The following is a 17,886-nucleotide window of genomic DNA, read 5'->3' on the forward strand; positions in this document are numbered from 1 at the left end:
GAAGGCATAATCTTTGAGTTCATTGATCCGGGATATATTTATTAAACATCTACTAGAGATTATGCACTATAGAAGTTTGTGGTATTAACAAAGGCACAATCTTACTTCATGGAGGTCATAGTCAGGTGGTGAGAATGGGTAAGCAAATACTATAATAAAGTACAAGGTCCTGGGGGCACAGGAGGTAGGTCCCAACAAGAATATATAAAAAGGAAAGGTAGAGGAAGCTGAGTTACCTGAGGTAGCTCAGGGAGGAAATTATAAAAAATAGAAGAAATAAGATTAAAAATTAAGTAACAAATTTGGAAAAATATTTACAGCATATGTGCTATCAAAAGTTGATATTTTTAGTATAAAAACCACTTTTGTAATCAATCTTAAATCCCTTAGCCTGGGACTTCAGAGAAGTTTATAAAGCACACTGTCAATGTGCTTGTGGAAGAATAAAAAGAACAAGCAAAAAAAAAAAAAAAAATCAAGAGAACAAGCAGTTATCAAAAAATTACAAATAACCTCAATAGTAATAGAAATGGTAAGTGAGTACAAAATTGAGATATATTTTTTCAAATACCAATTTATTAAAGATTAAAAGATTGAAAATAACTAGTATTGAGGCAAGGATAAGAGAAAGGGACGCTACCATTTACTTACTTACAGGTACCAATTAGTTTCATTCTTCTTTAGAAGATGCTTTGGCAACATGTACTGGAAGCATTAATTTCTTCTGTCAGAGAAATTTTACTTCCAGTAGTTTATTTGAAGGAAAAAATTAGGGGCACCTGGGTGGCTCAGTCGGTTAAGCATCTGACTTCAGCTCAGGTCATGATCTCTTGGTTTGTGGATTCGAGCCCTGTGTAGGGCTCTGTGCTGATAGCTCAGAGCCTGGAGCCTGCTTCAGATTCTGTGTATTCCTCTCTGCCCCCTTTCCACTCGTACTCTGTCTCTCAAAAATAAACAAACATTAAAAATTATAAAAAATAAAGGAAAAAATAATTAGAAGTATGAGCAAAATTTTGAGTAAGGGCTATATATATCACAGCACTGTTTACACCAACAAAATAATCGGAAATCACGGTTAATTAGGTATGTCCTTGTGATAGATTAATGTCCTGCCATTAGTTTTAGGCTGGAGAAGACTTTTACAGAAAATATCAGAAAGTATGCGTGATGAATTCCTAAGTGAAAAGAAATGTATCTATCTATCTATCTATCTATCTATCTATCTATCTATCTATAATTCTGTGTATTTAAATATTGGAGGGACATATATCAAAATATTTGCAGTGGCTCTCTTAGTGTTAGAACTGCAGTGTTAGAACTTAGTGTTAGAACTGCAGGTATGTTTTTCTTCTTTGTGCTCTTTGTTTTCTATGTTTTCTGTAATAAAGAAGTGTATTTTAGTAATTAGGAAGAAAGGAATAGATACGATTTTAAAATAATATCTTATAAATTAGAATGATCATACAAGCCAATTTAGCAAGTGCTAGTTCATTTATGTAATTAAATGAATTATAATAATTTAAAACTTTAATATAGCCTTTCCTAATTTCACTAGTTTTACTCCAAAACATATACTTTTCCCATAGGAAATGTAGATATTTGTTAAGCAATGTTTTCATGTTAAGAAACAGTAAGCAATGTTCATCTTTCTCCCAATGTAATTATTTTTTTATTCATAAAAACAACAGTATAATTATATTTTGTTTAGTGATAAGGATGAAATGAAATGGGCTTAATTATAGTAAGAAAATTACTTATAAAGAAAGTTTAAAACATTTTTGTTCTGGAAGTAAACACTAAATACTGTTACCAAGGAAAAACTCTCCATTCTCTATCCTGTCTAAACATAGGATAGAAAAATTGTCTGCCTTAGAAGGCTTAGCTGTTAATTTTCACTAAGGTAGAATCATTTGGCTTAATGATCTCTTGCAACTGCTTATAATTTTGTCATTTTAAAGCCTTGAATAAAGAATATTTTCTTCATTTTTTTGTATCTAGAATAATAAAAAGTGTATATTTGAATAATGATTATAAAGTTATTGACCCAAAAAGAATCTCTAAATATATCTCTTATGTGAAGTTGGAAATGTATTAGTACTCACTGAGGTTTAATAGCTAAGACCGCAACTGTTATATTCCACTTATTTTCCTAAATTTATTAGATAAAACTGTTTTATAATCAAACTATATTTTAAAAATTGTTTTGGAACTATCTTTTTAATGTTAAGGAAAAAATATATATATACACACATATATATGTGTGTGTGTATATATATATACACATATATATACATATATATGTATGTGTGTATATATATATATACACACACATATATATATATATGTATATGTATATATATATATATATATATATATATATATATATATATATATATATATATGTTGACTAAAATATCTCTTGGCACTTTTGTGTCCTTTCTTTAGTCTTCCACTCACAGCTAAAGAATAACTTACATTCACAATGGATGAATGGAATTTAGTCAGACACTTAACTGATGGAGCCACCCAGGTGCCCCTAAAAAAGTTTATTAAAACCAGGTTGAGTATTGCTAACGAAAGACTATTCAATCTGAAGGGAGAACAGTCGGCAGCTAGGAGAGCATGGACAAAGGGAAGGCTACTGGGGCAAATGTTGATAGTCTCCATCAAGTCCAATATAGGCAATTCAGTGCTTTACCTATCCAATGACCTACCTACATGTAGATGGGATATCTTTACTTTACACAACAAGTATTTGAATATTATAGCTAACTCATCTAGGTTTGATGCTATACTTGCTAAACAACTCATTACAATTTAGCTTTTCATGGTGATATACTAGAGAGACAGTACCTCGTAGTCATATATATTAATAAATCTTGGCAAGTAAACAAAATTGTATTCCTAAGGGTGCACGTTTAAGGGAAATACTCAAAACTTGACACATTTACTAAGGTAATGCCAATTTTGAGGACTTTTGAGAGATAGCTGTCTTTTCTAGGCGATACTTTCTTTTCTTTTTCTAAAAATTTTTTAAGTTTGTTTATTTATTTTGAGAGAGAGAGAGTGAGCAAGGAAGAGGCAGAGAGAGAGGGAGAGAGAGGATCCCAAGCAGGCTCTGCACTGTCAGCACAGAGTCCTCCATGAGGTTCAATCTCACAAACTGTGAGATCATGACCTGAGCCGAAATCAAGAGTCCAACACAACCGACTGAGCCACCCAGGCACCCCACCTTCTTTCCTTTTATTACTCATCTTTCCTACATTCTCTAATAATTTTGTTTAGAACACGTATGACCTTGAGACACATTTGTTGCATATGACTTGATGATATAGCTGCTTAGCATAAATAAATCTGTGGGGTCAGGGGAATCAATAATTTGAACTTCGAAATTAACCATGAAAATCTTCACAGGCGTTCAGACCCCTCAACTCCCATAAAACTTGTATGGACAACTCATATGTTTGCACTCTTCTTGTCTGTGCACAACTTTCCACCCCCCCACACATACCTCCCCCAAATATATTTCAAGTTGCCTAAGGCCAGACCCATATTTTACTTTATATAGACCTCATGGTGTTAAAAGCAGCACACCACAAAATGAGTGAAATTCAGAAAGTATAGCAGATTGTTTAAAAAAATAGAAGAATAAAAGGAATAGAGCCTTTCTATTTCTGTGTATACTTTTTTATAGGAAGAGATTTATGTTAGAAGGGAAAGGAAAACCAAACATTGTAAGGACAAAGAACTTAACAGAGAAACATGGAAACACAGCAAACTGTTTTGTGTGACTGTGACCAGAATAATTCAGATTCTTGTTTGATCTGAGCTTGCTACTTCACTTAATTAATTTGAAACAGGATTTAAAACCTTCTTAACCCAATTTGAAACTTAAAAGCAACCATCAATCAACAGAAAATAAATTTGCAGAATTTCTCTTTATACAGGTAATTGTTTTAGTTTAAAATTACTGTTGGATGTAAATGATATTGAAACAGCTTATTTAAAAACCTTAGTTTGTCACCTCTGAATACTTTTTTTTTTGTATTTCTGTGTCCTGTATTCAAAGTAATTATGGCCTTTAGTCTAGATTTCAGTAATCTGTTTAAATCTCCACGTATCTATACACAAAAGGATCAAATGTGAAATTTTAACTAAGCAAAAATATTTGTGTATGTGAATATGATGTAGCAATTACTTTTTGTCCTCAGTGTGATAACAGTAAGATATCTGGAGTTCAGTAAAATGGAGACTGAATAAATATTATAACTTTCAAATACAGAGAAATTAAGAATCCTAAGGTCAGTTGAATGAAGAGTTTGTTTTTCTTCCCTATTTCTGTGTTTCTGAAGTTTTCTGATATGTGCCACAGTCTGAAATTGACTACTAGCATACCTGTAATCAGTATTTATTTTGACTGTTATTTACAAGGTGACTCTTGCTGTTTTATTTACACTGATTTATTTACTCTTATTTACCCAACCATGATTGCTTTTGGAGGGAAAGAGAGAAAAGTAATGTTGATGATTTTTAAATTTCATTTTCTTGATGTTTTGTGTTTACTTTCATTTTCATCACTTAGGAGGTATGATTTTGGAGACAAGTCCTTCTTTTTTTAAAAAATTTTTCAAGTTTTACTTATTTTTGAGAGAGAGAGCATGAGTTGGGGAGAGGCAGAGAGAGAGGGAGACACGGAATCTGAAGGAGGCTCCAGGCTCTGAGCTGTCAGCACAGAGCCTGATGCAGGGCCTGAACTCACAGACCGTGAGATCATGACCTGAGCGAAGCCAGATGCTTAACTGACTGAGCCACCCTGGTGCCCCTGGAGACAAGTCCTTCTTGGTCATCCTCTCAATCTAAAATCCCAGTGATAATAGCTGTTAGAAATTTAATGGGATTCCTTGAAGACTTTTAGGTATATATTTAATACTACTTATGTTTAACAAAACACTTACTGGTTAATAGAGTTTTCCAAATATTTTGCTATTACAAATACTGCATAAACATCATTGCCCTTCTATCTTTGTGCTCTCATTCATTAGGATATTTTTATAGAATATGTTCCCAATAATTAAAATTTAAAATATAATTATGGCTGTATTTACAGTCAGGCTTAAGGAACATTCTTTCATTAAATTAAAAAAAAGGAGCTTCTTAAAAGACTAATTACTGTCTTCTACAACCCATAAGCACTAAAGAGAACTATATAAAGAAATATTTGTTTAACAGAACAAATATTTGGTGACAGCAAATATCATGGCAGACATTTATAGTTTTTACTTCAATTGAATTATCTTTGAAACCGCTCCTCTGTTTGCCGTAAGAATACCAGTTTTGAAACAGCCATCCCCAAACAGGTGTATTATAGTGGTCTGAAAAATTACCATTGGACTTCATTCTTTCATTGATTCTATAAATATTTTCAAGTATATATTAAGTTCAGGGAACTGTATGAAGTTTTATATGAAAATGAATCATACATAAATTTCTGTTTTAAAGAGCTTAGTAATTGAGAATGAGAGTGAAGATAAGGCCATATGTAACTCTAAAAGAAAGCATAGGGGTTTCAGGGAAGTCAGGAAGGAAAGTTGAGGATCAAGAGCTGAGAGAGAGAGAGAGGTAAGACCTCTCATGTGATCAGGGAAGGCTTCACGGACCACTGTGTCTTCCTAAATTTGGGTCAAAAGATAGGATCCAGGTCTATGGAAAAAGGGAGAAGCATGCATTCCAACAACAGCAGCAGTTGTTAAATACTTATTATGTTGTAGGTAGACTGGGTGAATTAAGCACTATATATTTCTAATTCCTTTAATCCCCAAAGAACACTGTGTAGATAGGTACTGTTGTTATCTCTACTTTACCAATAGGAAACAGAGATCCATATAAGTTTTATGACTTGTAAAATATGCTACACTTAAAAAATGATGGCACCAAGATCTGCATGTATAGCATGAGCAATGCTGAAGGCTTTCAAGTACCGAAAGATTATTGGGAATGGTGAGCTATAGGATGTAGGTGGGATCAGACAACTGACACAGAGGATCACTAAGATTGGAAAGGTCTATCAGGGTGAGACTATGGAGGTCATCAAATGCTAGACTAGGGCATTTATGGGGAGTTTTTGACTAGCTAGTAACACAGTAATTTTAGATAGGATGAAATAATAAAGACTAAAAAAAGTTGCTGGATTTGGTTAGCTAGCTGATCATTAACATATCAATTACATTTATTTAGTAATTACCCTCTGCCAGGATTGAGAGGTAAATGTTTCCAAAATTGAGAATAATGAGGGTAGAGAAATGGCCACTGGATATAGTAAGGGGAAAGGAAATGGTTTTATTCTACTATGTACTTTCCCCCCTAACTTTAGCTTATCAAGTTTTACATGATTCATTGATTCTCCTTTCCACTTTCTTGATCTTTTATATTGGTAGACTATGCTAACTGTCTTATATATATTCTTTTGTTTAACTTTACAATCAATTTTATGGAATAGAATATTCCATATTCTATGGAATAAATTATTAACTATAATTTATTGATGAGAAAACTGAGGTTAGGAACTTAAGCAAGTTGCTCATGGACTCTGATTGATGAATCAAAGATTTAATCAAAATTTGCCTGACTCCCAAGCTATAAAAATTGTGTTATATCCTCGAATTTAAAAAAATCGCTCCACACAGTTGGTTATCTGGAGTGGCTACATTGCCATCTTCAGCTCTTGAAAGCTGTACTCAATTATGTATGTACTTCTGATTGTTTCATAATCTTATACCACTTTTCTTTTTGTCTTTTTTTGGGGGACAGGAAGGAAATACTAAAACAAGCCAGCCTTCTTGGAATAAGAGCAAAGATTTATTCAGCAATTACTCTGTGCCAGGCACTATTTTAACTGCCTCACATATGTTAATCACAATTCTTGCAATAACCCTAGTAGGATTGTTATTACTTGATATGTAAGGAATGAGGCAGAGAGTACATAGAGGTCCCAAGGTCATAGAAGCAGGATTGGACATCATAGTCTGTCTCTATAGCCTGTGCTTTCAACCCACAGACCTCTGTGTCCTTTTGGCATATAAAGGGTGGGCTATGAGGTGTTTTAACTTTTCTCAGTGTTTTTTTTGTTGCCGTTAAAAATTATATTTATTTATAACCTGTGACCCTGTCTACATTAGAATTAAAAAGGACAGTCCTGTCTTCAATTCACCATAACTATCACTTTAAGTACAATGTTAGTATTGCCAAGATGACATTTTAATAATGGGTAAATCTATTAGAAAAATTCACTCAAAAGATTTGTTGATTTTATTGATTTTTTTTTAAACCAGTGAAATCTTTAAAGACCAAACACATTGTGAATTTTTATTTATGTTTTCCCCCCATGTACTTGGCATTGGAATAAGTGGGGCCTGGAGAGAATAAATTTACACACAAAAATATTTGTTTTTACATATGGTATTTTGGAGACTTAATGGTTCTCCTGTGTGGTTTCTTGGCTAAAGGTGTGTTTGATAACCATTTGAAAGATTTCCTAAGACCACAAAAATTCATCTTTCTGTTTGTATGTTTTTGTGTTTCATATTTTGTAAGAGTAAAATAGCATTGCACTGGGTGAATGATTCTTCCTCTCTAGATCGATTCATACCATAGATGTCACAGAGAAAATATAAAGACTAATTTCATATTTATAATTGCATTTTTTAATTGAGGTATAGTCAACACAATGTTATATTAGTTTTAGTTGTACAACATAGTGATTTGACAATTCTATGCGTTAGAATAGAATTCTGTTCGTGCACAGCACGAGAAGTGTAGTTACCATCTGTCACCATACACGTTATTATGGTATTATCGACTATATTCCCGATGCTGCATTGGTTTTTAATTAGTTAGCTGTGCCATATTTTAGTACCATTTATTCCAAGGTTGCTGTTTTGCTTTCCAATCTTAGGGCATATTCCTTAGAGACCAGTGTTATATCTTTGTGTATGTGTACAGAAACAGGGAAGCTTATTTTTTCTAGGTTTTTGTTATTGTTGTTAGAAAATGTATAAACATAGTCATATTTGGTTTAATTATCCTTAACTTAAGTCTTTGTCTTAATGTATGCCCAGTTTTCCTTTATTTTCATATTAACATATTGAGACTATTATTTACATAAAATTTATATGATAATACCCAGTTCTGGCAAGGCAGTGAGGAAATAAGATATTTTTCTTGGAGAATGTAAGTGGATATAACACTTCTGGAGGGTAATTTGGCAGTTTTTATCTAAAACTACAAAAACGTTTATACTCTTTGATCCAGTAAGTTTACTTATTGTAATTTATCTTAAGGAAATAGAGGATATGTATAAGACTGTTTCTGGAAAGATGTTTATCATGCTATTATTTATAGTATTGAAAAATGAAAAAGAACACCCCGAAATGTCTAAGATTAGGGATTTGGTTAAATAAAGTATGGTACCTCTATTTGACAGGATACCATTTAACCATTAAGCATTGTTATAGAAATTTTTTTTTCATATAACATTGAAGTAGGTGTGAGAGCTGATTTGCCAGAAACAGTCTGTACCACCATTAACCCAATAGAAATAGCATGAAAATAGTCACACACACGTATATTAATAAACGATATGCAAGGCACATCCAGAATGATTTTTAAAGTATTGATAATCTAATAGAAGTAGATTTGAATATTTTTATTAAATTAGAGCAGAAATATGAATACAACATCAGAAAGACTGAAATTTGAGGCATAGGTTTTAGTGGAAAGAGGAAGCACATAGAAACAAGAGCAGTTGTTCAACTTTAAAATACTTCTCAGAGGGGTGCCTGGGTGGCTCAGTCGGTTAAGCGTCCGACTTCGGCTCAGGTCATGATCTCACGGTCCGTGAGTTCGAGCCCCGCGTCAGGCTTTGTGCTGACAGCTCAGAGCCTGGAACCTGTTTCAGATTCTGTGTCTCCCTCTCTCTCTGACCCTCCCCATTCATGCTGTCTCTCCCTGTCTCAAAAATAAATAAACATTAAAAAAATTAAAAAATAAAATAAAATACTTCCCAGAAACTTTTTCCTCTTTTTATTATAAAAATTTGGACTCTGATGTATATATTTGTAAAATGAGTCATATTGGGGGATATCTTTTAAAATTCATTATTTCATCTATTTTTTCAATGTGTGTTTTACATAGTTGATTTTGTACCACAGAAGTATATTTGAGATTTTGGTTTTCACTTAATATTCTGTAATGTACACTTTTCTTTGTCATTAACATCTTTCATTCATAATATTCAGTGGTTCACATGGCATTTCATTTTTGTTATAATTTAATTAACCTTTTCTTGTGTTCCTATTTTTTCTCTTCTTGTAATGTGGCACCAAACGTCTTTGTGCATAAACTGTAATCTCCATTATTTCCTTTGGACAGATTCTCTGAAACTGGATATACTGGAAAGATGAAATATTATGAAAATGTTTTTAATGTTTATTTTTGTGAAAGAGAGTGCAAGAGGGGGAAGGGCAGAGAGAGATGCAGACACAGAATCCGCAGCAGGCTCCAGGCTCTGAGCTGTTAGCACAGAGCCCCATGTGGGGCTCGAACTCATGAGCTGTGAGATCATGACCTGAGCCAAAGTCGGATGCTTAACCGACTGAGCCCCCCAGGCTCCCCAAGAATGAAATATTTTTAAGGGTCTTAATACACTTTCCCAAATTACTTTGAAAAGTTGAACTAATATACACTTTCTAAAGCAGCAGTATATAAAACAAAGTGAATTACTTAGGTTTTTCAGAGGTATTCTCTGAAATCAGTTATCTTTAAGTAAAAATAAAAAATGGATGCTTTATGATAAAAGTAAACTTGAATATAAAAAAACTTTTGACTCTATGGATAGGTTTCTGAAGTATTTACTATGTTTCTCAGCCTATCAAAAACATATGAAACAACATTAAAATGGAAGTTACTTTGCTGAAGATAAAGTACATATTACAAAGATAAAATGAAAAGACATAGTGATTTTATTGTGGAAAATGAAACAGGAATTCTGAATTCTAGCCTTGGTTCTGCTACTAACTGACCTTGGACAAGTCCCTCCACTTCTCTAAATTTCAGTTACCTTATGTGGAAAATGAGGGCATTAGATCACAAAGTTCCTGAAAGGTGAAAAACAGAAGCTAAATATATGTTAATTATTGTAAAGCTCTTGCTGCTTTCAAGATGCTGATCCTTTATTATTTGAGGTGGTCTGATATTCAATAAATCACTAAATATGTAAAATTACTTTTGATTTATGCTTTTCACCCTTTTGGTTCTTTCTTAATTCAGGCCAAGGAGTTCCTTTGCTATGCTTTGGCTGTTCCTCATCCCTTTTATCAAATCTTTGTTAGAGAGATTTGTTAAGAAAAATGTAGAAGCATTGTGCTTTACTAATACAAGAATATCTAAATAACATTGCTGTAAGTAGCACCTTGTATGAATAAGTTTTTCACAGTGCAATGGTCATCTAAAAAATGGATATCTATTAATTGTAGTTGGTTAGTCTATGTTGAATTACTATTAAGTGGGTCAAGTAATGAATTATAAATAACTGTTCCATTTAAGTGATTTTGTCAACTAGATGGTAGAGAAATTAAAAGCTTTGTATTCCAGATTTCATATTTTTATTGCAGAGATTGTGTAACTACTGAAGAAAATTAGATTTTATATAATAATTAATAGTGTCCATGAAAACAAAGTTTATATCCATGTTATGACAAAATATATGAAAGAAAATCTCAATGTTCTATTTATTTCTCATTTATTTAGTCATTTATAGTAACTTTGTTAAGTGCGTTATAAGAAGACACAGAAGGAAGATAAAATGAGTCTTCTCACAATTTTCTGGCTATTTTGTAAAAACTAAACATATGCACATAAGGATAAATAAATACAACAGAGCATGTGATGAAAGTATATTGCTTGTCAAGATGAAATCTCTAATAACATAGAAGGTTAGGAACTAATCTTACATTTCCTTCTCCCTTATTTTTCACAGTTGATCCCCAGATTCTACCCCTTTTAACTAAAAAGTGTATCTAGAATCTATCAATTTCTTTCCATTTCTACTGTTACCACTTTTGTTCAGGCCATCATTATCCCTTGACCGAAATTATCTAGCTTGTCTCTCTGCTTCCAGTTTTGTTTTACACACTTGATTCTGTGCCACAACCAGGGTCTTGTAAAATTGCAAAACTGCTTATGTTTGATGGCTTCTCATTTCCCTAAGGATAAAGCCCCAAGGCTTCTAAGCCTTCAATGGCTTCTAAGGCTTTCTGTGATTGGACTTTGGCTCAAACTTCTAGTCTTGTCTCTCCCTCCTGTCCGACTTACACTTCATAGTCCAAACACGCTGTATTTATCATTCCTTGAATGTGACCTGCTCCTCAGTTTTAGCAGTACTTCCTTAAGGAGATACTCTCTGATCCCTAGACTAAGGTCAGACGCCTTGTTACTGCTCTTACATTGCTTCCTATTTCTTCTGTTATAACAAAATATATTTAAAACATGTTTAATTAACTGGCTTTTGTGATGGCATATTATTTGTTGTCATGAAGTCTCTAGCACCAATATAGTGTCTGACACATAGAAGATGTTTGATATTTCATACATGAAAGAATGAATATATAAAGGGAGATGATATAGTTTAGGAGGGTATTATTCAGAAGATAGGTCTTCAAGAATGAGTCCTATTTTGATTACAGTAAGAGAGTAAATATTGCATAGATACAATAAGAGATTAAATACTGTTTCCCTACATACTTTTTTCATCTAGGTGTGTGATTGTATACATATAGCGGAAATAGAAATACTGCACAAGTTTAGTTAGAGGTAGTAACTTCTCTAAAGGGATAGTGTGAATCAGGCTATTGAAGAAGCCCGATGTCTTTATTGTTTTACAAAAAACAAACTGTATATATTTAAGGTGTAATAACTGTTTTTCCCAGATATATTGAGATATAATTGACATCCAACGTTGTGTAAGTTTAAGGTGTATAACATGTTGATTTGATACATTTATATATAACAAAATAATTATCACCATATTATAACTTTCAAGTCTATAATACTATATTATTAACTATAATCACTATGCTATACATTAGATCCCCAGAACCTATTTATCTTCTAACTGGAATTTTGTACTCTTTGACCAACATCTCCCCTTTCTTCCCTATTTCCTGTCCCTCACCCCTCAGCCTCTTAAAGAAGCCCAATCTTTAAGATTCATTTTGACTAGTCTCCCTGATAATACATATTATGCTCATCAAATGTCATGAGTGGGAGAAGGGAAAGTATACTGAGTTATTAGTCTATATATAAAACATTTTCTGTAAGCACTTCAGCTATCATTAAATTTTATTTAGTTTATTTCACAGGTTTATAAACAAAATGTTCACAAGTATATAAATGAAGTGTTCATTAACTCAGGCTATACATAATGTGAAGGCTGTTTTAGGATAATATGTTGTACTTAGTGTCCTAACTTTGAATTCAGTTAAATTGATTATAATTTTAGTCTATTTTTTGTGTCATTTCTAAAACACAATCTTTTGCCACATGGTAAAGAAAATATTTTCAATATTACACTGTGTATTAACTAACTGGAATTTAGTGTTTAGAGCCCCCCACAAAAGAAAATCTTTTCATTTATAATTTTAGAGGATATTGTTTTTCTGTTATCAGATTGCTTTATCAGTCTTAAATTTCCTGATTCCATGATGCTGTGGTGAAAGAAAGCATTATAAAAACCTTGTTGAACACAAATAAAATTCAGTGAAAAATCACAGTAAAAATGCTAATAGCTTACATAAATTTCTTTCCTAGGTTTAACCATGAATTTTGGAATTTGATAAAAGCACATTGTATTTTGCATGTTAAACTCTTTATAAGAAGATCTTAAAATATAAAAGGTAGTTTGATTTGAAGCATGTTGGTCTAAATAATATGAGATAAAAATGAAGTTCCTAGGAATTAAAAGTGAATATGTGCTTACCTATTTATTTATCGACTGTTAAACACAATTTTCAAAGATTACTAGAATAAAAATTCTTCATTTTTAAGGACTTCTAATTCTGATGGGTTGGATGAGTGATGATACATATGGTTTGGAGGGAAGATTCCTTTAAAATGGGAGTACAATTTGCTTATTAAATCATTATCTAAAGCTTAGTCATGTACGAAGAAAACTGCCTAATAATTAAGAGTTGATATTTTAACATGGTATTTGCAGCAGACACATTGGATACTTAATTAAGTAGAACATTGCTTATTTTTTTTTAAAGGATTGACAAAATCAAACTCTTCTTGGCAAGTGAAATTTTTATAGTAGCAGAAGTGGGAAATCTAAAGGATGTGGCTCATTCTCTGTTTGGATGATGCAGAATTGCTCCAAGCAGTAAGCTTACTGTTTTCAGACAGCATTAGCAGCTTCAGCAAATACAACTGTGTCATCGTCCCTTAATACGGGGGTGTTTGTAACCGCAAAGGGGAGACGATAAACAATATATGAGATTTGATATCTTCTTGATGGCTTAAACAGATACTGATGGACAGATCTGCTGTTTGATGTTTTCTTCACTAGCCCTGAAGATGCTGAGACATAGAGATGGCTGTGATTATCTTTTATAAGACAGGAAATGCAATCTTTAGGGGTTTCTGGAAATAGAAAGGTCATGCAGTCTGGAACCTGTGAGCCTTTTCAATCTCTAAGTCATCAGGTATGCTCTCATGAATTATGATGATACTATTAGATTGTTGAGTTCTTGCTTTTTCTAGCTCTTAGTCATGTAGAATATATTAATCAATGTAATTGTTTATTATCAGATTTTTCTTAGGAGATTTGAACAAGTGATATTTATAGTAATAGACACCAGCTGTGAACAATATGAATTTTAGAAATGCGTATGTGTGTGTTTGAGTTCATGTTTACTTTAGGTTTCTTTTGAGGGGGACAAGTGAGGAGTAAGGAAAGAGATCCTTTATTTGTAATTAAAAGCAAGGTTTGGGGCTCTCCAGATTTTTTCAGATTAAGCCCGAATACAGTCATGTGCATCTCTTATTTCGAATGATAAAAATAGCACAATTTGTTCAGTATGATAAGGATACATCATAGCTGGCTGCTTATAGATAGTGAAATATTAAAAATTTTTTTATCTGGAATTTCTTAAGCATAGAAATAGATGTTGCTACCATTGTACAACCACACAGGAATACAACTTTGATGAGTAGAATCGTGTTTGCCCACATCTAAGCTAATTTCCTAAAATTTATATTGCAGTATCTGAACTGTTTTAAAAGGCATAAGTTTAAATTATTTCCCAGATCTATTGAAATAATGATGCTCTTACTCCTCTTAATGTAGATGTCTGCTGAAGGCATTGCTTGTAGCTGAAAGCAGATGATAAATCTATTTTTTGTTTTTGCTTTGTGTTGTTGTTGTTTTTTTTTACAGAGAATGCTTGTGACATTTAAGCTTGTTTCAGATTTTTTGATACAAAGATACTCCGCATTAGCTTAGTTTCATTTTCAAAATTAAAAGACTTGACTACATTAAACATGTTAATTACAAAGAGTAGGGAATCATCACAGCAAAGAATTTGGATTTATATGTCCGTTTTATCTTGAAACTCTGCTGGTTATCTTAAACTATTTTTATTAAGGTATAATGCATTTAACTTGGTTTTGTTATATCTTCAGAATTGGATAAGACACTGTGCCCATGTTTGACATTCCAATTTTGAAGAAAAGGATATTTTATATTTTTACATTACACATATTTCTTCCTTAGTTTTAGAGGGCTTGTTAGATATTTGACCAGGTATTCCATTTTAAATAAGCAAAAAGAATGTTGCAGCATTTCTCAACAGAAAGATGGCTTTGTTTTCATGATTTTGTAGCATGATTAGGATTTAATGCCTCATCAGGGTGATGCTATAGTAATGAAAAGGAGTATGTTTATCAAAAGACAGAAGTGGGAGTCTGAAACAGTGATTTACTTCAGTTAAGGGGTTGGTTTCTCCTTTTTAATTAAAAACACATTAAAAATTATACCTACTGATATTGGCTATAATTTATATGTTATTCAGGCTACTTAGCCAGCTTATATTCTTATTAGTAGGGAAGATTGCCATATTCTTAAGCTTGATTAGTTTTGGAATGATTTGGATATACCTTTTAGTTGCTACAAAACCTGTTTAATCTGTTAGAATTTATTTCCAGTATTTGCATGTATTAGTCGCTATGAGTACATTCTGTTTCTTGGCATTGCTTTGGGATTCTTCTAGGTATTGGTTTTACAGCATTCTGCTATTTTTCACTGTATTTATGACCTTTCAAAAAAACTAAACCATAAAGATTTTTGGTTATTTTCCTTTAGTGGCACTTACAGGATATCTCAATAATTTTGTAAGGTAAAAAAGCTACTGCCTTAGAGTTGTCATTTCTTTTACATGTTGGAGAAAAAGTTCTCTCTGTTGCTATGTCAAAATGCATTACCTTAAAAAGTAAAGATTGGTTAGAATGTCACGGACAGTTAAATTTAATGTCAACCCTTTTTCCTGTGTGGCCAGATGATCTTGACCTTTTGAATGGATTTGATTGTAAGTCTGCCCAGCAATGATTGGTCATCTGCTTTTTACAATGGCTGCCTCTGTCTTTACTATTTTACACAAACATTTTACATCATAAAGGTTTTCTAAAGGTAAGCTGTCTATAAGCAACGATTTGAGTAATTGTTCCGTTTAGTCAACATTATGTGGACTGAATTTGCACAATACTGCATTTGGTGTTGTGAGAAGTACAGCAAAGAAAAAGTTGTGTTTTGCTTTCAAGGAGATTCTGAGAAAATATACGCAATGAGCCATGCTCATGTTTTGAATTGACTTTTCAAAGACGGTATGCTACGATCAGTTTTAACTTGATTTATAAACTAATGAATCCTTGGATGAGTTACATGTAACTCTATAATGCATAATTTATTGTATCAAGGCATTGTAAAATATTTTTATGTGTTTTATGAGCCATAGTTGGCAATTTATGTTGAGAGTAAAGGTGGATGTAACCCATTGGCAGGAAACAGAAGCAGGGACCTTAAGAATTAGCTCAAAAGAGGGATGTGACCAGTCTAGTCTCATTGTGTATTATGGAAGGGGACTTTGACTTCATAGGGATTAAACTTTGGAAATCAAGACTCGCAAGTTTGGGAGCATTTGATGCTAACTAGGTCATTAGGGAGTTTTTTTTCAATAAAATGGGGGCAAATGAGACTCACTTTAGGATTTGAGAAAGGGGACTGAGAGAAACTTATATGGACGTAGGCCTTAGCCAGCTGGCTGTTGCACATCCAGGCACCGCTTCTTTTCACTTTCATACCAGTATGCTGGCTAAAAGTAGCAAGGAGGTGGGTAGAGTGGATACAAAACCCTTGTTTCTCCCAGAATCCTAAGGTGGGGCACACTGCCCCGTAGTGCCTACAAAGTGCCTGTTCTCTTGTATCAGAGCAAGAGAAAATTGACTTCAAATTCTCCTGGTTTGTAACAGCTAGCTGGCTGCAGTAAGATGTGGTAAGTATGGTGGTTGAGTATCTGGACTGCCGTGTTCACTGGGTTCAGATCTTAGCTATACCACTTACCAGCTATGTGATCTTGGGCAAGTTACTTAACCTTTCTGGGTATCCGTTCCCTCATTTGTAATATAGAAATAATAATGGTACCTATCTCTAAGAGTGGTTGTGAAGATGAAATGAGGTGATATATATAAAACATTTGTAAAACTACCTGGTATTTATAACAAACACATTATTGCCAAAATTATATGTTGACAGACATTAGTATGTACATTCTCTGAGCTAGGATGAGCTATCAGCAGGTGTTAGTAATAGTAGTTATGTAGTTTACTTTTGTTACCTTTCCTTCATTTTCCTTATCAAATAAGAAATTGAGTCAAAAACATATGGTATACTGAAATAAAGATGGCTATAAAAATGCAAACAAGGAAAAACATCCTACATCTGATTGCATTGTAACATTTATTAACTATAAGAATTGTGATTTGATGAAAAATGTTGTGTTTAAAGTTTTTTTTGCATCTGCTTATAGGCTGACTTAAGTTTCTGTTTGTATTCTGTGTAAAGATTCTTTGCTTTCTTATATTACACCAACTACTTCATTCATGACAAAAAAAAGATTATGGGGGCTTTGCAGGTCTTCCTTAATTGTAGTTGAATATTAAAATTCAGGAGTAAATATCCAGGTTTAAGGGAAATAATAGAGAAATTATATAGCTTAGACTTAATGATCTGAGTTATTTTTTTAATCATTAAAAATGTCCAAGAAGTCCCTGGGTGGCTCAGTCAATTAAGCGTCCAACTTCGGCTCAGGTCATGATCTTGTGGTTCATGAGTTGGAACCTGGCATCAGGCTCTCTGCTGTCAGCACAGAACCCAATTTGGGATTCTCTCTCTCTCTCTCTCTCTCTCTCTCTCTCTCTCTCTCTTTGCTCCTACCCTGTTTGTGCTCTCTGTCTTTCTCAAAAATAAGCATTAAAAAAATGTCCAGTACAAAAACGTTCACTGACAGTTAAACACACTTGTTTTATTTGTTTCATTTTAGTTTTATTGGTTAATGTTTTTATTGTAGGTGAAAGACTAAAATGATATGTGTTATAAATCCAATACTGTATGTGAATAGACCTATTCAAGTTCCTATTTGATAGATTATGCTATTTTGAATTGCTGGTGTTTATTTAATGTAAAAATATCTACAGTTGACCCCTGAACAATGCGGAGGGGAGGGGTGCTGACCCCTTGCACGGCTGAAAATCTGTGCATAACTTTGACTTCCTTAAAACTCA

At 33.0% G+C, this 17,886-nt stretch overlaps 1 protein-coding gene across 7 annotated transcripts in view; it reads left to right on the forward strand.

The window, feature by feature from the left end:
- Positions 1-17,886, forward strand: part of SLC4A10 (solute carrier family 4 member 10) — a 300,561-nt gene that overhangs the window by 65,543 nt on the left and 217,132 nt on the right. For 6 of the 7 annotated variants that reach the window (XM_025912673.2, XM_025912675.2, XM_086718749.1 and 3 more), the window contains exon 2: positions 13,619-13,754. The exons of the other annotated variant lie outside the window; for it this stretch is intronic. In XM_025912673.2, coding sequence (XP_025768458.1) covers positions 13,674-13,754 — 81 coding nt within the window. In that variant the 5' untranslated portion in view covers positions 13,619-13,673. The remainder of the gene's footprint in view (positions 1-13,618; positions 13,755-17,886) is intronic. 7 annotated transcript variants of the gene reach the window in all.

Source organism: Puma concolor, chromosome C1 (assembly GCF_028749965.1).
Source record: "Puma concolor isolate L17-30 chromosome C1, mPumCon1.1.hap2, whole genome shotgun sequence".
Taxonomy (NCBI): Eukaryota; Metazoa; Chordata; class Mammalia; order Carnivora; family Felidae; genus Puma; species Puma concolor.